This window comes from Chiloscyllium punctatum, chromosome 6 (genome assembly GCF_047496795.1).
Source record: "Chiloscyllium punctatum isolate Juve2018m chromosome 6, sChiPun1.3, whole genome shotgun sequence".
Classification (NCBI taxonomy): domain Eukaryota; kingdom Metazoa; phylum Chordata; class Chondrichthyes; order Orectolobiformes; family Hemiscylliidae; genus Chiloscyllium; species Chiloscyllium punctatum.
Window position 1 is genome coordinate 24758841 of NC_092744.1, and position 21755 is coordinate 24780595.

The 21755-nt window shown below is 41.4% G+C and overlaps 1 protein-coding gene across 8 annotated transcripts in view; it reads left to right on the forward strand.

Annotated features, from left to right (window-relative positions):
* The window catches only part of LOC140478784 (TRAF2 and NCK-interacting protein kinase-like), a 245463-nt gene extending 242087 nt beyond the window's left edge, over positions 1-3376 (forward strand). For all 8 annotated transcript variants that reach the window (XM_072572152.1, XM_072572154.1, XM_072572155.1 and 5 more), the window contains 3 exons: positions 599-758; positions 848-987; positions 1593-3376. In XM_072572152.1, coding sequence (XP_072428253.1) covers positions 599-758; positions 848-987; positions 1593-1676 — 384 coding nt within the window. In that variant the 3' untranslated portion in view covers positions 1677-3376. The remainder of the gene's footprint in view (positions 1-598; positions 759-847; positions 988-1592) is intronic.
* Positions 3377-21755: the final 18379 nt, after the last annotated feature.

Genomic DNA, 21755 nt, shown 5'->3' on the forward strand with positions numbered 1-21755 from the left:
GAAATCTGGCTTGAGAGATCCTATTTTTATTTGGTTTTGACAAGATCACTGAAACTCAAACGCTTCACAATAAAATACAATCTCATTACTTCCAATAGCATCCCACCACTCTACTTGAATATCAGGGAGAATTCCCTTCTCTATTCCATATAGGGTTCAGCTTCACTGGGGCTTCAATTCTCAGTCATGAGAATCTGATAGTCTTCTCCCTGATATCATCATATAACCAAGCCTAAACTTGCTCAACTTTAACTAATACATTCAGAATTTTAACTAAACACTTCTGGTCTGGAACTTTTAAGCTAATCTCCTTCATTTTTCTTGGTCAATGTAAAAGTCAACTTAATTTTGAAAGACAGAATCCTGTCATCTTTTATAGATCTCTATTTCTCTCTTTCTCCTACCATCTCAGTCGCTGTCCTTCTCCTCTCTCTCTCTCTCTCTCTCTCTCTCTGTTTCTCTCTCTAACCATTTTTTTCTGTGTCTTTGTCTGTCTTACTTGACTTGCTGACTCTTTCCTTCCCTGATTGCCCTTTCTGTCTCGGCTTTTATCTTTCTCCATGTTGATTAATGATGTTTGTGAAAATTTTCAAACCAGATTCAGGGCAACGTCACACCTCATGCTCTCATCATTCTCCCCAAAACGGATGGGATGGAAATGCTGCTGTGTTATGAGGATGAGGGTGTTTATGTCAATACTTATGGGCGAATCACCAAGGACATTGTGTTGCAATGGGGGGAGATGCCCACATCTGTTGGTAAGGACATAGAGAGCTTCCTCTCATTGTTTGCCTATCCCTCAGTGACAGCCACCTGCATAATGAAGCTTCCTGTTTCTTCACTGTAGCCTACATCCATTCCAGTCAAATAATGGGCTGGGGCGAGAAGGCCATTGAGATTCGGTCAGTGGAGACTGGGCACCTGGATGGGGTTTTCATGCACAAGAGAGCGCAACGCCTGAAGTTTCTGTGTGAGAGAAATGACAAGGTGAGAAGCTATTCCTGTCCTCGATGAAACTGCAATCAACTACATTAACATTGGGTTGAAAGCATGATCAATGTCTATTTCCCTTGATGACTGTGAGGTTAGTCTGCACTTTGTAGAGCTGAACATTGTAGACAAAGGAGCACCAGATCGATGATTCCCCTCCTTTCATTTGTGTGTATGACCTATATTTGTTTAAGTGGAGCAACCCTTTAATATTTCATTCATATCTGCAAATGTGATAACATAATGGGGAAGACTAGTGTTCAGTCTGTGCAGGAACATCTAGATTTTGTTGCAACGTCAAGGTTGCACAGTTTAAAGACAACATCAGCCCCAACTCCAATCTGTAATTCAGTCCTAGATATCTGTTATTCTATACATAATCCCCTGAAACTCACAATTAGATCCCAGTCTGTAACTCACTCCTGGGTATCTGTTGTTCTATATCAATAAACCCCTCAATTACATTCCAGCCTGTAATTCACTCCTGTGTATCTGTTATCCTAGATATATATAAACGTCTCGATTACATTCCAGCCTGTAAATCAATCCTGTGCATTCTGCTAATAATGCAATCTGAGGACTAACCCTCTCTAATTTCCCAGGTCTTCTTTGCATCTGTGCGTTCGGGTGGAAGCAGCCAAGTTTTCTTCATGACCCTGAACAGGAACTCGATGATGAACTGGTAACAAGACGGAGAGCACGCATTCTGTTCACACTCGCACTGACATATGGAAGTCGACAATTTAGAGAGATTTCTAACCTTTAAAGGAAAAAGCCTCTTGATGTCACGGATATAAAAGGACTAATGCAATATAACAAAGCCTGTGTTGCGTATCTTGAGATGATAGTGATGATTTTTTTTTAAGTCCCGGTAAACTTTGTGTGCGTGGCAAGGGTCTTGGAGGGAAAACCCTCAACATCGAAACCAGCTGTGAAGACCTCTTAGCATCAGGATGTCCTGAAGGTGCTGGGGTTATTTTCCTGCTGGCTACACTGTGCCAGAACTGAATAGAGGGAGGGAGTTACTGAGGGAGAACATGATGCTGCTGCTCTGTGCGATGGTAAAGATAGTTGTTGGAATGGCCAGGGATGGGGTTGGGGGTGGGGAGGTTATTGCTGGTATCAGTAGGCAAATGAACCACCATTTTTTCCCCAAAAGCTTAGTTTTCTTTCTGATCATCAGAAGCAAAGCACCTGGCCTGGAAAAGAAAGGGGCAGTCATTATTGATAGTTTAACAATGGGATAAATGTTTTGTTCATAACAAAGGGAAAACAATATTTTAAAGGAGAATTACTACTAATTTCAACTCTGATAGAACAACATAGCAATTCTATCACTAGTTTAGTGGAAAGGTTCAGTGTGTGGCTGGGTGGCTTAATTTACAGAAGTGTATTCACATTTTGACTACAAACTAGTGTTAGGCTCTGAGACTCGTCAATTAATGGGTTTATTTCAATTCACTAATATTTAATCTGAAGAATTTCCTTTGAGGATCTATTCCTGTTGAACTGACTGGTCCAAAAGGAATCCATAATATCACTTTGGGAACATGAGAAAATGGAGCATTTCTTCTGGCGAAAAGTCTTTTTGAAACCTGCTGGGAAGGATCAAGAGAGGGTGAGAGAAGAGGGAGGGAGGGGGCAAGGGGACCGAGGGAGATGACAGAAAGGAGAAAAAGGACAATGGAGGGTGGGCTGCTGCAGGATCTTTTTGGAGATAAAATCCTTGTGAGAGATGTGAAAGGGTTCAGCGCCAGACAAGACTTCCAATCAAAAAGGGTGTTCCCAACATCTTGCTCCTCCCCTGCCAACCACACCTGACCCCTCCCCCATGGCTCCAGTCCTGAATTTATTCCAATAGTCCCAAGATGGTGTGGATATTTCCTGCAATTCTTTCATGAATGTGGACATCATTGCCAAGGCCATCGGTTATTGCCCATTTCTAAAGACCTCTGATCTGAGTGGCTCACTCGGCCATTTCCGAGGGCAGTTAACAGGCAACCTCATTGCTATGCGTCTGGAGGTGCACACATGCCAGGCCAGGTATGGATGGCAGATTACTGTCCTGACACTATCAGAAACCCTTCTTCCCCACACCCTGGATTTTGCTCAATGTTCCAACCTTGTCCTTGGTTGTTTGGTGGGGGAAGGCAGTTGCACATATGTTTATCTTAATCAAACGCTTGGTAGATTGGCAGCAAAGGACGAAGCTGGAAGTGAAGGCAGGCTGGAAGTTGACACATCAGTGCTAAGGAGGTGGTCACAGATGTTACTCAGTCACGTGTGCCCGGCCTTCAATCATTTTGGTGGCGTTTTGTTTGTTTTAAAAATGCAAAAGCCAAAAAGAAGAAAAGGATTTCTACATTATGAATTATCCTGTGAGGGGGAGGGGGTGGTTAGGGGTTGGGGACAAAAAGTGGGGACGTAGCGTGTGTTATTTGGGAGCTTGATAAGTTCTGCTCCTCTATAGAACCCACTTGTGTATCTGTCTAAATGGTTATGATTGAACTGAGTGATGTGAAGAATATTCTTTCCTTAAATAGCTGCAGGGCATGGCTGATTACGGATTAGAGTGTTGTCATGGATCAATCTATGTAATTTCCTGTTTTTTAACCTACCTCCTTTTATCATTTTGTGTGTAGCTGTTTTAACAGCAGGCATTAAGTCAAGCTTGAAGCTTTTTTTAAAAAATAAATTAAATGTGTCATTTTCTTACTTTTTTTGTTATAGTACTTTCAAAAGACATCCCCTGCTCTTTTGGTTTCTCTTTAAAATCTAGTCTGTAATTCATTCCTGGGTATCTATTTTATTGATGAACATCCTGATCCCTACAGTAGACTCCAGCCTATAACATATTCCAGGTGGTCTGTTATTGTAGATATGAAACCCCTGAAACCTTTGATTAGATTTTAGCTTGTACCACATTCCCAAGTATCTATTAATCTGTACATAAATCACACTGAACCGCCAATTCGATTTCATTCTGAAACTCACTCCCAAATATCTGTTATTCTATATATAAGTCACATTGTTTTCAAAATGCAAAAGCCAAAACGGGTTAAGGTTCCAATCTGTAACTCACTACAGGTAACTGTTATTTTATGCATATTTCACCTTAATCCCTTGACTATATTATAATATCTAACTCACGCCCAGGTTTGTGTTAGTCAATACACTGCATAATCCACACCAAATCCTTCAATTAAATTCCAGTGTCTAATTCACTCCCATCTGTCTGTTATTTTAAATTCTGTTGGACCCCCTTGATTTGATCATAATCCGTAACTCACTCCTGAGTTTGGGTTTGATTTGAGTTTGAGCTCAATTCGGATTCTGGGATTCTGATAATCTATATATATATATAAACCACCCTGAACCTCTCAATTAGATTTCTGTCTATAACTCAGCTCTGAGTATCTGTTATTCTACTTTTTAGAAAGATAAACCGCAAGTAAAGAAAGGAATTCACCTGAAGCTTTTGATTAGATGCCAGCCTGGAACTCATCCTGTGTATCTGCTATTCCACATATAAATAACCTCAAAACCTCTGGTTAGTTTACAGACTGTAACTCACTCCCAGATATCTGTTACATATTAACTACCATAAACCCCTTGATTAGATTCCAGTTTGTAACTCACTCCTAGAGATGTGTTATTTTATGTATAGACCCTCTGAACTACTTGATTAGATTCCAAGCTGTGGCTCACTCCCAGGTATCTGTTATTCTATATATAAACTGCCTGAAATAACTTCACAGAGGTCAGTATCCTGTCCTCAGGTCACCCTTTATTTACACATGTATCGTACTTGACACAGGTCTGGCATCCTCAGAGCTAGCTCTCAGAGTGAGCAGAATCTCTAACACTTCTATTTATATCTGTCAGCCAGGGCTCCCTGATTGGACCAGATTAACAGCCCCAATCAAAATCTAACTGCCTGACCGCATTACAATGACTACACTACACTGAACCATTCAAATACATTCACTCCTATACATTCTGCCAATACTGTAATCTGAGCACTAACCCTCTGTAATTTCCCAGGTTTTCTTTGCATCTGTGCATTCGGGTGGAAGCAGCCAAGTTTTCTTCATGACCCTGAACTGGAACTTGATGATGAATAAGACAGAGAGCACACATTCTGTTCACACTCACACTGACATATGGAAGTCGACAATTTAGAGAGTTTTCTTTAAAGGAAAATGATATATGTTTTGTAATGCTGCTTGTAGTCTTATGCTTATTACCCAGTCACAGCCCCATTGTGCCCTCTGCCAAAAAGACAAAGGATTTGAGGAGGTAGGTACTACAAAGCGAATTCCTCTGGTGTGTGGAACAAGGGGACAGAGCATTAACATTAGAACAGGGCATCCTCGGTGGTGATGCCAAGAGGCACTCCCTGAGTCTGGGAGTGGGGCTGAACTGAAAATTTCAAAATTTGATGGAATTTCGTTCATTGTATTTATGGACCCAAGTCAGGAAATTGGAATTGATTGGTGAAGTAAACTTGAGGGGATGAATGGCATCCCCCTATTCCCGTGTAACAGATTGAAAGAATGAAGATTCTTCTCCTGTTTCTGTCAAACAGATCGAGGAGGGAAAGGGCCTCCTTTTCTTCCTGTGCAACAGGCATAAGGAGGCCACCCCTGTTCCTGTGTAACGTATCGGGGTGCCGAATGGACCTCCTCCTATTCCTGTTTAGTTTTAAAATTGTGAATTAATTCTTTATATTCCTCCATGGCCTTGCTTCTCCTTACCTTGGTGATCTTCTCCAGCCCTCAAGCCTCCCAGATCTCTCCACTCCTCTAATTCTCACCTCTTGAGCATCCTGGATTTCCATTGCTCTGTCACTGATGGCTGCATCTTTAGCTGCCTGGATCCAAACTCTGGAACCCTTATCCAACCCAGCTCTCTCCATCCATCTGTTCCTTTAATGTGATTCTTAAAACATCAGAGTTTTTGCCATCTGCTCTAATATTGCCTTGTGTAGCTTGGTGCCTAATTTTGAGTCAAAATCTATGGTTCACCATCTGCAGGCTGTCGTAATGGGGGGGGGGGGGAGGGAGGGCTGTAAATTTCCTGGAGAGCCTTCTCACTATTCCCCTTTCCCACCCTGACTTCCCTGTAATTACAGCCACCCACCCTTATCCCAGTGAGGCCCTTAACTGACCGAGTAATGGCAATTCCACACTTGGCCTCAATGTTTAGGCTTTTAGAAGGAGTTAATGGAGGGGGTAGTCCTGGAAAGTGGCCCATGTCAATGAGAAACAGGTGGGTACCTCTATCAAAAAACCTCCTCTCAACAGTGACCACACTCCCAGATCATTTTGGCATCCCTGGCTACTCTATCCTTCCCACTTCCCAGCAAGATTTTCACCCATCCCCTGTCCACCTCCCTGGGCCTCATCTCCCCTCCCTACCCTAAGACTCTGTCCTTACCTGACATGGGCTCTGGGACTCTGTGGACTGTTTGTAGTGCCAAGCCAAGCTGGTGCAGTCTGTGAGTACTCCTGCAACAAAGTGTGTCCCACAACCCGATTGTCTGACAGTTCTTTGAGGTGGGACTTATTCCCAAGTGAGGCAACAGAAATCCCATTTCCAGCCAATTCCCATTCCCCAGAGCATTTACATTCTATCAGTTTGATGCATTCTTCCCCAAATCATTGTTGGAATTCAGACAACACACCATTTAAAAATTCCTGCCCTAGGTTTTTTGTAATTCCTGTGAAGCACTTTGAGATATTTTGTGATATTAAAGGTGCTATGTAAATACAAATTGTTCTTGATGAATTGATTTTTGAAATTTTGAAGGTTGTGGGATTAGACTTGGTGGATTTGTTTGTTGATGTCAGCGATATAGATTTTCAGTAATTAAAAACAGAATCTCAGTGCATCGTCCAAAGAAGATTTGTATTAGACTTAAAATGTTGCCTCTCCACAGACCTGCTGAGTTTCTCCAGCACTTTCAATTTTTATTTCGGATCTCCAACATTAGTATTTTAATAGCATTTAAAGCACTAGCAATATTTTGCTTTGATTTGTAGATGACACTACCTAGGCTAGAAGATTCTGTGACGAGCCTGTTGTAATTTATTTGGTCTCCAGGTAACACCTTCCAGGTCTGTCATTCACCAGTTGAATTTTGCGAGGACAAGCCAACCTTGATAGCAGAAAGACCTACAAAGAGGGTCTCTGATAAGTCAAGATGTGAGCTCAGTGAATATTGCATTCAACTTGAAGGCAGACATAATGGAATCAAGTCCACCCTCAAGATTCATGCATGTTAACTGGCCTGCCAAGCCCAATGCTAGTACTGAGAGAGTACTGCACTATCAACGCACCAACTTTCAAAAGTTAAACCAAATACCTATTTGCCCTCTCATGATAACCTTAAAGATCACATGATCACTGTTACAAAGGAGAGCAAAGATGTTCTAAAAGAGAAACTAAAGAGTTCAGGTCCTTGAAAGTTGTGTCACAGGGAGAAACGACAGTAAAGAAGGTGTTTCGCCTGTTTGCCTTCATTGTTCAAACCATTGAGTACAGGAGTTGAGATGTCCTGTTGCAACTGTACAGGAGGTTGGGGAGGCCACTTTTGGAGTACTGTGTACAGTGCTGGTCACACAGCTATTATTAAATTGAAGGTAGCCATGATGAGGAGTACTGGCATTGGACTGGGGCGGACAAAGTTAAACATCACACAAAACCAGGTTTTCATCCAACAGGTTTATTTTGAAGCACTAGCTTTCAGAGCACTGGTCCTTCATCAGCTAGCTAGTGGAGCAGGATCATACGACACAGAATTGAAAGCACACGATCATGTGGTCATGTAACTGATAAGGATACTATGATCTTGTGTCTTATGATCCTGCTCCACTCACTACCTGATGAGGAAGCAGCGTTCCGAAAGCTAGTGCTTCCAAATAAACCTGTTGGACTATAACCTGGTGTTGTGTGATTTTTAACTTTATTAAATTGAAGATGGTGCAGAAAAGCTTTCCCAGGATCTTACTGGGACTGGAAAGTTTGAGTTGTATAGGAAATACTGGATAGGCTGGGATGTTTTTCACTGGAGTGTAGGAGATTGAGGGGTGACCTTGTAGAGGTTTATAAAATCACAAGGGGCATGGGTAAGATGAATAACAAAGGTTGTTTCCCTCGGGTAGAGGAGTTCAAACCAGAGGACATCATTTTATGGTGAGAGGAGAATGATTTAAAAGGTAGCTTAGGGCCAACTTTCTCACACAGAGTGTGGTTACTATATGGAATGAATTAGCAGAAGAAGTGATAGCTGCAGGTACAGTTAGAACATTTAAATGACATTTAAACAGGTATGAATAGGAAAAGTTTAGAGAGAGATAGACCAAAGACAGGCAAGTGGGATTAGTTAGCTTGGGAAACTTGTTCGGCATGGACGAATTGGACTGAAGGGTCTGGCTGTATGACTCTATCGTTAAAAAAAAGGAATGTTACTGTTTCAGGATCTTGCTATGCATAAATGGATGGCTGCATTTCTAATCCTAACAAAAGGACTACATCTGAATAAAAAAGTGTCTCATTGTTAGTGAGACATTTCAAGATATATAGGAATTGTGAAAGTCGTGGCGGAAATGCAAACGCTTTCATCAATGTACAGAATTTCTGAATGCTTATTTGTGACCTCAAACAGTATCTCATTCTCTTCCTGCAGGTGGCAGTCTTCGCACAGGAACTATTGTCAGTAACAATGTTAAAACTCACACAACACCAGGTTATAATCCAACAGGTTTAATTGGAATTGTGATCACAACCATCTGATGAAGGAGCAGCGTTCCAAACGCTAGTACTTCCAATTAAACCTGTTGGACTATAACCTGGTGTTGTGTGATTTTTAACTTTGCACATCCCAGTCCAACACCAGCACCTCCATGTCAGTAACTGGAATTGAGATTTAGAGAAACCTGTTGGTCTGAGGCCCTAGCCCAAAACAGTTATTTCAATCAGTAGCATGGACGTCATTTCTCAACTGGAAATTCTCAACTTATATTCTAGCCACTCCCACCCCTATCTGGATGCAGTGGGTACTTGTGCGGTCTAGTTCCAGCATGTGAGTGTCAAGAGTGGCTTTTCCATAAGACCACAAGATATAGTAGAAGAATTAGGCCATACAACCTTTCGGGTCTGCTCCAGTATTTAATCATGGCTGATGTGTTTCTCAACCCAATTCTCCTGCTTCTCCCCTTGCTCTCATTAATCAGGAATCTATCTCTATCTTCAAGATACTTAATGACTTGGCCTCCACTTTCTTCTGTGGCAGAGTCCCACAGATTAACCACACTCTGGCAAGGAAATTCCTCCTCATTTCATTTCTAAAAAGCTGTCTCTTCACTCTGAGGCTGTGCCCTCAGGTTTAGCCTTTATTACTAGTGGAAACATTTTCTCCATATCCATTCTATCCAGCTGTCTCAGTATTCTGAAAGTTTCGTTGAGATTCCCTCTCATGCTTCTAAACTCCATTGAGTACAGATCCCAAGTCCTCAACTGCTCCACATGTGACAAACCATTCATCCTCAGGATTATTCTTGTAAACCTCCTTTGAACCCCATCCATCACCATCAAATCCTTCCTCAGATACAGGACCCAAAACTACTCAGTATTTCAAATGCAGTCTGACCAGATCATATACAGCCTCAGCAGTACATTTCTGCTCCTATTCTAGTCCCCTTAAAGTGAATGCTAGCATTGTATTTGCCTTCCTAACTTCCAACTAAACCTGCATGTTACCATTAAGAGAATCCTGAACTGGAATGTCTAAGTTTCTCTGTGCTTCAGATTTCTGATGACTTTTGCCATTTAGAAAATAGTCTATGCTTCTTCTTCCAACCAAAGTGCATAACCTCACACTTTGCCACATTGTTTTCCATCTGCCACTTTGCCCACTCTCCCAGTCTGTTCAAGCCCTTCTGCAGCCTCCCCACTTCCTAAACGTTACCTGTCCCTTAACATGTCTTTGTGTCATCTGCAAACGTATCAACAATACTGTTGGCCAGCTTGTTAATGTATAACATGAACAATTGTGGTCCCAACACAGATCCCTATGGAACTCAACTAGTTATCAGCTGCCATCCTTTTGTGTTTAGATAGTCAGCCTATCCTCTAACCATCCCAGTACCTTGCCCCTAACACCATGTGCACTTATTTAGCGGCTGTGTGATACCTTTTCAAAGGCTTTTTTGGAAATCTAAATGAATCATGTCCACTAGCTCTCCTTTATATAACTTGCTCATTAGCTCCTCAAAAGAATTCTAACAGACTTGCCTGGCAAGGCCTCCACTTGGCAAAGCTGTGCTGCCCTATTTTATTAAGCACTTCCAAAAATTCAATTTGGTGCAGTGTCATGAGGCAGACTTAAAGTCATAGATTTATAGAGATGTACAGCATGGAAACAGACCCTTCGGTCCAACCCGACTATGCTGACCTGATATCCAACCTAATCTCACCTCATTTGCCAGCATTTGGCCCACATCCCGCTAAACCCTACCTGTTCATATACCCATCCAGACGTCTTTTAAATGTTGTAATTGTTTCAGTCCCCACCACCTCCTCTGGCAGCTCATTCCACACATGCACCACCCTTTATGTGAAAAAGTTGCTCCTTAGGTCCCTTTTATATCTTTTCTCTCTCACCTCAAACCTATGCCCTCTAGTTCTGGATTCCCCCATCCTAGGGAAAATACCTTGTCTATTTACCCTATCCATGCCCCTCATGATTTTATAAACCATTATGAGGTTACTCCTCAGTCTCTGACGGTCCAGGGAAAACAGCCCCAGCCTATTCAACCTCTCCCTATAGCTCAAACCCTCCAACCCTGGCAACATGCTTGCAATTTTTTTCTGAACCGTTTCAAGTTTCACAACATCTTCTGATAGAAGGGAGTTGTAGATTAAGGTGAAGGACCATAATATGATAGAATTAACCCTGCAGTTTGAGATGGAGAAGCTGGAATCAGATGTAATGATATTACAGTTGAGTAAAGGTAACTACAAAGGCATGAGGGAGGATCTGGCCAGAGTTGATGGAAGGGGATTCGAGTGGGGAAGATTGTGGACCAGCAATGGCAGTAGTGTCTGGGGATAATTTGAGTGCAAAAGAATTATGTATCATGCCTCCCATTATTAACCAATTGCCATCAGTAGTCTATGGCTAGAGAGATAAGAACTCATTCAATGAAACACCTCAGAACCTGGTCTGTTACAGATTCAATGGGCCAAGTGGCCTCCATTAAAGCTGCATGATTCCAAATTTCTATGACCTGATTTGGAGTCTTTATCATTTGCATGAGGTAGAGTTTGGTCCATCTGCACCAGGAATTCATGGTTAAAACAGGTGTTCAGCCTCTATAGCCTACTTACCCAATCCACAGAGACTTTCTGTGGGGGTCGTCAATAGCCAAGAGCAGTGGCTGTAGGTAAGTTTGATATAAGGCAGGATATGGGAGCAGGCTGAAGCTACCAGGTGCAGCACAAAGTGAGCTGAGAGAACCACTGAAAAGGGCATCTGGATGACCAGGGAATCCTCAGTTACCCAAGACTGTAGGTGTCAGAGTTTCAGTTATTCAAATAAAAATGAACCTGCACTTCATAGGTGAACAGATAACTGACAAAGACCCCAGCTGTTAACTGTCTTAATACTTTAGGGAACAAAGGGTTGAGAAGAATTAAAGCCTCCAACGTTTCAAGCAATAGTGCAAATGTCCAGCAAAGATTTTCCAAGCACTGGAGTATCATCTTAAGGTCAAAATCAACTTCAGAATATGTTTATGTCATTGAGTTTATGTCATACCACAATCAGCCAAGTAATATTATTGCCCAATTTATCAACAAAGTGTTCAGGCACAAAGGATTTCAAAATCTAACATGAGTGCAGGCAGCTGATGAGTTGGCTTTGTGAATGCATATGTGTTTATTGTGGCCTGCCCTTCACCTCACCTCTGCAAAGATGGCAAATGTTGGGTTCCCAGGAGTGATAGTGGGAGAGTGGTGTGGTGCTGAGCATTTCCAACATCATCCTTCACTTTTGACACAACAGAGAGGTTCTCTACAAAAAACAGTGTGATCAGATGCTCAAGGCATCATTACATCCAAAGTCATCTCCAGTTAACTGAACTTTCTCCTGCTACTGGAATCCATTGTACTTGAATGTGAAAGTGAGGTTGATCTAGAGCGACTTTCCCTCACCATAATCTGTTTCACACAGAAGTCATGATATCACTTCTAATTCACTTGTTATTGCTAAAGAATCACTGCCAAAACTCAAGTTTTCACAGTTATTAACATTTAGAGAAACTCAGCAGGTATGGCAGCATTTGTGGAGAGAAAACAGAATAAATGCTTCAAGTCTAGTCACCTGCTGAGTTTCTATTTTTGTTTCAGATTTTCAGCATCCACAGTTCTTTGTTTCATTAATTTAGATGCACAGTGTGCAATTCTGGTCTCCCCACTATAGGAAGGATATTGTGAAACTTGAAAAGGTTCAAAAAAGATCTATACAGGTGTAGCCAGGGTTGGAGGATTTGAGCTACATAGAAAGGCTGAATAGGCTGGGGCTACTTTCCCTGCAGCGTGGGAGGCTGAGGAATTATCTTATAGAGGTTGTAAAACCATGAGAGACATGGATAGAGTAATTAGACAAGGTCTTTTCCCTACAGTGGGGATGTCCATACCGAGAGGGCGTAGTTTTAAGGTGAGAGGGGAAATATGTAAAAGGGACCTAAGGGGCAACTTTTTCATGCAGAGGGAGGTATGTTTACGGAACGAGCTGCCAGAGGAAGTGGTGGAGGCTGGTACAATTACAACATTTAAGAGGCATCTGGATGGGTATATGAATAGGAAGGGTTTTCAAGTATATGGGCTAAATGCTGGCCAATGGGACTAGATTAATTTAGATTATCTGGTCAGCATGGATGAGTTGGACCAAAGAGTCTGTTTCCATGCTCTACAGCTGTATGACTGTATGTGTGGAATCCATGATTGCTATTCCTTTTAGAGAGGGATTTTATGAGCCACTACTGTTTGAAAACATCTGTGTTAGATTTCCCCTCAGCCTTCTAACCTCAGGGGAATAAAGCCAGTAGTCTTGATAGATTGATGCTTAGATGTGCCCACTTCCTCACAAACACTGAGACTGTCTACTCCCGCATTGCCCATCTCCTTCCCTGTTTCAACTCATTTGTTATCTCTGTTCTTATCTGTTCCAATGCTGTTCCAACTGTCTTCCATCTCCCCTAAACTTCAGCTCATCTACTTGCTACTCAAGCGTAATTGATGCCAAAACCCAATTCTCACATCATCACCCTCTTGTGCTCACTGACCTGCAGTGTTCTCAGAGCAATATCACCTCAGTTTTAAAATTCCCATCTTTGGTTTCAAATCCCTCCATGGATTTTCCTGTCCTAATCTCTCTAATCACTCCCCAAGTCGAACAACCCTTCAAGATCTTGGGTGGCACGGTAGCTCAGTGGTTAGCACTGCTGCCTCACAACACAGGGAGCTGGGTTCAATTCCAGCCTCAGAGTGCCTATCTGTGTCCAGTTTGCACATTCTCCCTTTGTTTGCATGGGTTACCTCCCACAATCCAAAGATGTGCAGGTTAGGTGAATTGGCTGTGCTAAATTGTCGACTTAGGGATGTGTAGATTGGTTGCAGAGGTTAAATGTAAGGTAATGGGTCTGGGTGGGTTAACCTTTGCAGGGTCAGTGTGGACTTGCAGGGCCGAAGGGCTTATTTCCACACCGTAGGGACTCAATGATCTATGAAGATCTCTGCACTCCTTCAACAAGTGCATCCTCTATCTTAATCATTCCACCATTGGTGAGTCTACCTTATGAAACTGACATCTTAGCTTTGGAATCCCCTTCCTAAAGTTCACCACCTCCTTAACTTTAGTTTGGACTCTTTATAAAATGTGACCTTCGACCCTATTGAGGTTTCAATGTCCAACCTTTTTGTCGATATTGGTGCTGTGAAGGGTCATAGATCTGATACAGTTAATTCTGATTCTCCATCCACAGATGCTGCCAGACCTGCTGAGTATTTCCAGTGATTTCTGTTTTAATGTGTGAAATATTCCTTTTACGTGAGCAGATTGGCCACAAAAGGTTTGCCCTTCATTCTAAGCAATGACCTTTTTGAGTTAACTTGAAGTCATCATCCTGACTGCTGCTCAGCCCCAGGGTTCATTCAAAAACCTCTCCTCAAGCATTGTGTTTTTTTGTTCGGTTCATCAATCATTGCCTGTTAGAGCAAATATTTGCACAACTCTATTGAAACTGGTCACTGCCACTTTAGTTGAATTAATCAAATGGGCAATGCTAATTTGTATTTACACAGAAAGGATGATAGTCGGCCCTGTGTCAACATTCGGTTGACCTTTTTGCTTAAGCACAAATTTCAACATTTGCTCCTCATAAAATTTCACAGCTGGATCCAACAATTACAGGTAAATCATTCAAGAGTAGAAGCAAGAGGTACTTATTCTTAACCAGGACTGTTGAAATCAAAAGCACTCATACAAATTGGATGGTGGATGCTGGGAATCAGGAACAGCTTTCAACACTGAGCTCATCAGACTGTTGCTGGATAAGAAATGGAATTAAGGTGATTAGGTGAAGCTGTGGTACAGGTCACCCATGATATCATTCAATGACAGAACAAGTTTGATTGTGGATTGACAGAAGGCGGCTGAATTGCATTCTCTTGTTCCTATGTTCCATGGTATCCATGCAATTATTAGTCTGAAATACTGAAGCTCAGACACTGAGACACAAAGCTAACTTCGATTTTAGAATGAAAGAACATCTTGATCCAAGGCATATTCAGAAAACATCCCTCAACTTCATTAGTAAAGTATTTATTAAAAGTCTAAATTTGCAAAAATAGGGGCTGAGGAATCATGCAGACCAATTAACACCCAAATTATCAGAAACACAACTAAGTAAGGATCACAAGAGAAAATATTTATATTCAATTTCTCATGACTGGATGTGAGCTAATCAAGGAATGTGTGTTGCAGGGTTTACAGATTTGAAGGAGCAGCAGTTGGCAAAGAAAGGTTTGAAGGAAATATTTCTTGTGTTCTTATTAGCAAACTTCGATGTGACAGTGTAACACACATCACTATGACATTTGTGTGTGGCACTCCATAATGCAAGTGATCTCCTCCTGGAGCAAGAGTTTCCAAAACACTTTGCCCATCCTGCCAATAAGGTGCCCCTTCTGGTACAGACCAGTTCTAATAGTACACTTGTTTTGACAAAAAAGAGCTTAAAGTATAACCAGTTGCAGAATGTTCCAGTTCTTATCACAACTGCATTATCTGTTTGTCTTAGCTGATAGTCAAAAGGTCTGTTAATGTTCAAAATCTGTCAGGGTTCACAGCATGATAGTGGAATCTCTGACCAGTTTGCAAGCATAAATCCTTCAGAACATGTCAGAAATCACAGTGAACACAAACTTAGATTTGGACAACAAGCTGATTTTTAAAAAAAATAATTTATTCTACAGAATGTGGAAAGGCCAGCATTTGCTCCCCATCCCTTGTTGCTCTCAAAATAATTAGGTCATTTCAGAGGAGCACTTAAGAGTAAACCACATTTCTGTGGGTCTGGAGTCACTTGGAAGCCAGACCTGGTAAGAAGGGCAGATTTCCTTCCCTAAAAGACATTAGTGAGCCAGATGGGATTCTTTTGACCATTGACATCAGTTTCACGGTCACCGTTAGACCAGGTATTATCTCCAGATTTTTATTGAGTTCAAATTTACCATTTGCTGTGATGGACTTTGTAATCATATCCAAAGAAAATGTTACATTGCTTCTCAAAGATTAATTACAACCCCTGCATAAAGGTTTAAGGAGATCTTACAGAGGGGCTCTTACTTTAACATTTTGCCCAAAGCTTGGCTTCTGAAGATTCACTCTGTGAGATATGCTGAATCACCTCCTATCACTAAAATTCATAGAAAATTGGAACTTTTTCCTGAAAATAAAAGAACACTGTTGTAGGAGGATAAATTTGAACTGTTAAAACACAGATTGGTTGTTTTCTTTTGTTGCAATGAGCAATATGAAAAAATCAAAGGCTATTTCAATTGGCTGGACAATTGGTTTGCAATGCACAGTGATGCCAACAGTCCAGTTTAATTCCTGCACCTCTTCCCTTGCCTGAGCATGGTGATCCTCAGGTTAAATTATCACTAGTCATCTCTCTCTCTAGTGACAGCACAGCCCTATGATCTGAGAGAACTATGGTGATTTTACCTTTATGTTGTGGGAAAATCAGAAAAAAATTAAATTGAGGTATAGATTAACCATGCTGAAATTGAATCGCAGAACAGGCTTGAGGGGCTGTATGTCCACTTCTGTTCCTCAAATCCCTTCACTTTTCAGTATCTAGAGTGATGTTTGAGACAATAGCCTTCTAACCAGTCATGAGAGTCATCAGTAACTCACCCTGATTATTGTGTGTGAGTTTGCCTCCAGTTGGATGTTTTTCCAGATGAGGCAATGCTGTGTTATTTCCTATAACATAAGGCAATGATTGCGGATCTTGTGGTATAAAGAATCTAAAAAATATTTATCCTAATTGATTTTATGCACAAAAATTGCATTCCTCAGGCACATGATTATCTGACCTAATATAAACTAGAAGTTTACAGCAGAGGAGCATACTTCCAGTTGAGTGTCACGCTTCAAGTGACCCAAGAGAAGATGAAGTCCGAATCCAGCACCCTCAGGTTGCATGCTACAATGCAGTGCTGATTTCATGAATGTGTCTCTTAAAATTGGAATAACATACTGACTCTGAGACATATTTAAGTCTTAATGTTCTGCTCTGGGACAAAAGTGACTGCATCCTTCCTCATCCCTGTAACATCCTCTAATTCTTACAGCCCTTCCTATCATCGCAAACTCCCCCAGTCTCTGTTTCCTCCCTATTTCTATAACCTTCTCTACCTGTTCCAACCATTTTTACCTCTTTAACATCCTTCAGCACTTACTATCCATCCTATCACTGACACTTTCCCCAACTCATCAAACACTCACCATCGCTGTAACTTCCCCTCAACCCAACAAACCTCTCAATCTCTGTAACTTCCTCCAGCCTCTATACCATCTCCATCTTTTTCATCTTCTCCAGTCCTACTAAACCTCCCTAACTCTTTATCCTGCTCCAGTACTTACATATTTATCTATCTGTTCCACCTCCTTCAGCCTATACACTCTTCTTTACCTATATCTCCCCTTTAGTCTCTCTAACCCTCCATATCATTGTAACCTTCTACAGCCCATTGTTTATCCACACCCGTGTTAAAACCTCTCGCTCCTACAAACCTCTCTATCTTCCTAAATTCCTCTAGCTCCCATATTGTCATGATCCTTGCAATCTCCTCCAGTCCCTGCAATAGTAACCATATCTAATTCCTACACTCCTCTCTGTCTCATCAACCTCCCCAAACCCCTGACCCTCCACCCTACTTCTACAAACTGCTCCAAACCCGACACTACCCTATTTCTGTAACTCCTCCCACCCTACATCTTAGCCTAGCTCCCTAGCCTCCTCTCCCCTATGAAAACTTCTTTATCCCTGCAGCATCCTTTAATGCCTCCAACCTTCCTCATCTCTATAAACTCCCCAGACATACTAATCTCTCTAAAACCTCTGCTAGCTCTTAGGTCATTACATCTATATAATCTCCTTCATCTACTATATGCCTCCCTATTTCAAGAACACCCCACAGCCCTTATACTCCTTATCTCTGGAACCTCCCCGTCTTGACACTCTTCCCTGTATCAATAACTTCTTCCAAGTTGTGGATTCCCTCCATTTTATGCCTCCCCTGACTATCATTGCTTCACCATTTGCTACTGTGCCTACCCTGGCTTTTGGCCTAAACCCTGGAAATCCCTGAATAAAACTTATTTTCTTCCAGCCCTATAACCATGGGGAGATAGTGGCCTAATAATCCAGAACCCCATGCTAATGTTCTGGAGAGGTGTGTTCGAAGTCCACTATAGTAATTTAATAAACTTGGGATTAAAACAAAACTAATGGCATCCAGGTAATTACTATTGGTTGGCGAACATCAACTGTTGTCAAATGTTGTAAAATGCCCATCTGATCACTAATAACCTTTAGGGAAGGAAATCTGCCATTCTTGTCTGCCTACATTTGGTTAACTCTTTACTGCATGAATATCTCAACTCAAAATGTTTCAACAACAAGGGAGTAGGTTAATAATATTAATACAACAACGCTATTAACTTGGATTACACACTTAATGGTCTGGCCCTTGATTAAATGTTACACAATTCAAATGTCTGGTGATGAACTTTGTCCACTTGCAGTGAGTTATGAATAGTCTGTTGACTCTGGAGCTTTTTGAATTCCAAACCATTGCTGAAACAAAATAAATTGATGAACGTTAGCACTCTTTAGATGAATCTTAATGGAAATGTATTGTTTTAACTAAGAACGAGTTTAATTCTGAATGCTTGAGAAATAATTGATTTAGTATCAATAAAATAGGGATTGCCCATCACATCTCTTAATTTTTGAAAAGTCAAGCTGACTTTGTACCCAGCAATCTGTTTATTTATTGTGGTCTGAGCATGCTATGGTCATGACGTTATAGGATGAAGAATTTTGCTCTGGAGAATCAAATACCTCTGATCATACAGCCAGTAGTAGTAACAGTATCACTGAGGTTAACTGTGCTTTAGTCCTCCTACTGTTGTATCACTCATCCATGTAATCATTACCTAAAGACTTAACTATTCCACCACTGTTCCAGGCTCCAGAAACCATACTCTGGGGACACAACTTAAAAATAAGGGGCACATCTTTTAGGACCATAACTACCTGATGAAGGAGCAGCACTCCGAAAGCTAGTGTGCTTCCAATTAAACCTGTTGGACTATAACCTGGTGTTGTATGATTTTTAACTTTGTACACCGCAGTTCAACATTGGCATCTCCAAATCATGATCACTATGTTTAAAGTAGAGATTAAGAGGTCTCTGATAACAAATGACAAAAAAGTGTTTTGCAGACAGTGTGGATAAAAGTCATTGAGGTGTTTGATCAGCCATAATCATATTAAGTAGTGGAGCAGGCTCCATAGACTGACAGGCCTCTTCCAATTCCTATGTTAATATATTCACCCAAAGCTCTACTCCAGCAACAAACCCTTCACATTTGGCCTTACTGTCATTGATTTTCAACTTTCCGACAATTCAACTTTAAACCTCTTGTCCTTCTGCTTAAGTTCCAACAAACCACCAACTCCCTTTCCATTTCTATGCTGCATTGTGGCTGTGTATGAACATTTCTATGATAAGTATATGTTATGTTGCTGACGCATTCCAGACATCTGAGATATATTCATTGCTAATTAATCTTCTCAACTCCAAGACCTCTGTGTAGAATTTCCTCAGGGTAGTACCTCGGACCAACTTTATTCATGATCTTCAGTGCATCAAAGGGTCAGAAGTGGGGTATTTAGTAATAATTGCATAATCCTTCTCAACCTCAATCCTCACCTGAGGTGTGGTAACCCTCAAGGTCACTACCAGTCATCTCTCTCTCTCTCCTATGGTCCTCCAGGACTATGTGACATTACCTTTACTGAAGCAGTTCATGCTCATCTTCTACACGATCTGGACAACATCCAGACTTTGGCTGATAGGTAGCAAGCAACACTCACACCATATAAATGCCAGACAATGATCATCTCCAAGATGAGAGAATCTAAAAATTCCCCCTTAGCACTGAATGGCATTACCATAACTAACTTTGCCTACCATCAATGCCCTGGAGCACATTATTGACCAGAAGTGAAACTGGGAGAAAGTGAGGACTGCAGATGCTGGAGATCAGAGCTGAAAAATGTGTTGCTGGAAAGGCGCAGCAGGTCAGGCAGCATCAAAAGAGCAGGGGAATCGACGTTTGAAGGGCTTATGCCCGAAACGTCGATTCTCCTGCTCCTTTGATGCTGCCTGACCTGCTGAGCTTTTCCAGCAACACATCTTTCAGAAATAAAACTGGACCAACCATACAAATACTGTGGCTATAACAGTTGGTTAGAGGCAGGGTATTCTGCAGTGCATTTTGTTTTGTTTATTCATTCATAGGATGAAGCTGTTGCAGGCTAGGCCAGCATTTATTATCCATCCCTAACTGCCCAAATGCCAGTTAAGAGTCAACAACATTGCTGTTGGTCTGCAGTCACATGTAGGCAGACCAAGTAAGGATTGCACTTTCCTTCCGTAAAGCACATTAATGAACCAGGTGGGTTTTTCTTGATAGTTGACAATGGATTCATGGTCATTTTCAACTCTTCATTTTAGATTTTCATTGATTACAATTTCCACCGTCTGCTCTGGCAACCCTGCATCCCCAGAACATTACCTGCTTCTCTGCATTAACAGTCCATTGATAATACCACTAAGCCATCACCTCACCAAGAGTAAGTCACCTCCTGTGTCTCCAAAGCCTGTCCACCTTTTGTAAGTCAGGAATGTAATGGAAGGTGAAACTCTCGCCACTTGACTGGATCAATGCACACTCAATAACACTCAAGAAGCTCAAGTAGCACTACCTTTAAGTTTCCCTTCCAGTCACAATCCATTCTGACCTGGAACCATATCGTTGTTTCTTTACTGCTGCTGGTAAAGTCTTAAAAATGACTGAACTGGACAGCAATGTGAATGGCTCTGCACAACATGGTCTGTGGCAGTTCAAAAGCAGAAATTGCTGGAACAGCTCAGTGGGTCTGGCAGCACCTGTGCAGAGAAATCAGAGTTAACATTTTGGGTTTGGTGACCCTTCCTTAGAACTGCAGTAAATCAAGTCTGCAGTCCACCACCAATTTCTCCAGAACAATTAGGAATGCACAATAAATGCTCTCTCATTCAGCAATGTCTACATCTGTGAAGGAATAAATATAAATGGTCACATTTCTGTTTTATGAAATGAATTTCAACCTTATTTTATCCAGATACCTGTGTATGTTTGTTTTAAATTGGTAGTTCCAAACTGATTGTCAATAATAACAATTGTGGTTAACTATACAGTACGTGAAGTGCATTAGGTATTTCTTAAGTACATATAAAGATACATGTACTGACACTATGTTGAATTTAGTGAGGCATACACTTGTAATATTTCTCTCTGTTTTTCAATCTAAACTGAAGAAATATTTACAACAATTTCATCCTTCACTAACTGGCAATCAGGAGTATAAGACCATGTAGTGCAGTGGGCAGTGTCCTGTCTCAATGTTCTGGGTTTGAGACCCACTCCAGGACTTGACTTTTTTTAAAATATAGAATCCCTACAGTATGGAAGCAGGCCATTTGGCCCATCAAGTCTACCCTCTGAAGAGCATCCCATTCAAACCCATCCTCCCTGGATTATGGACAATTGATCAATTCACCTAATCTGCACATCTTTGGACTGTAGAGAAATAGGACCACCCAGAGAAAACCCACGCAGAGACAGGGAAAATGTGCAAACTCTACACAGGCAGTTGCCCCAGGCCAGAATGGAACCCTGGTGCTGTGAGGCAGCAGTGCCATTGAACCACCGTGCTGTCCTGATAGCCAAGAAAGGTGTGTACATAACATAGCCAAACATGTCGAGGTAAGAGTGGGAGACAGTTCTGAAGAAGAATCATACGAGACTCAAAATGTTAACTCTGTTGCTTTCTCCATAGATGCTATATTTTTCC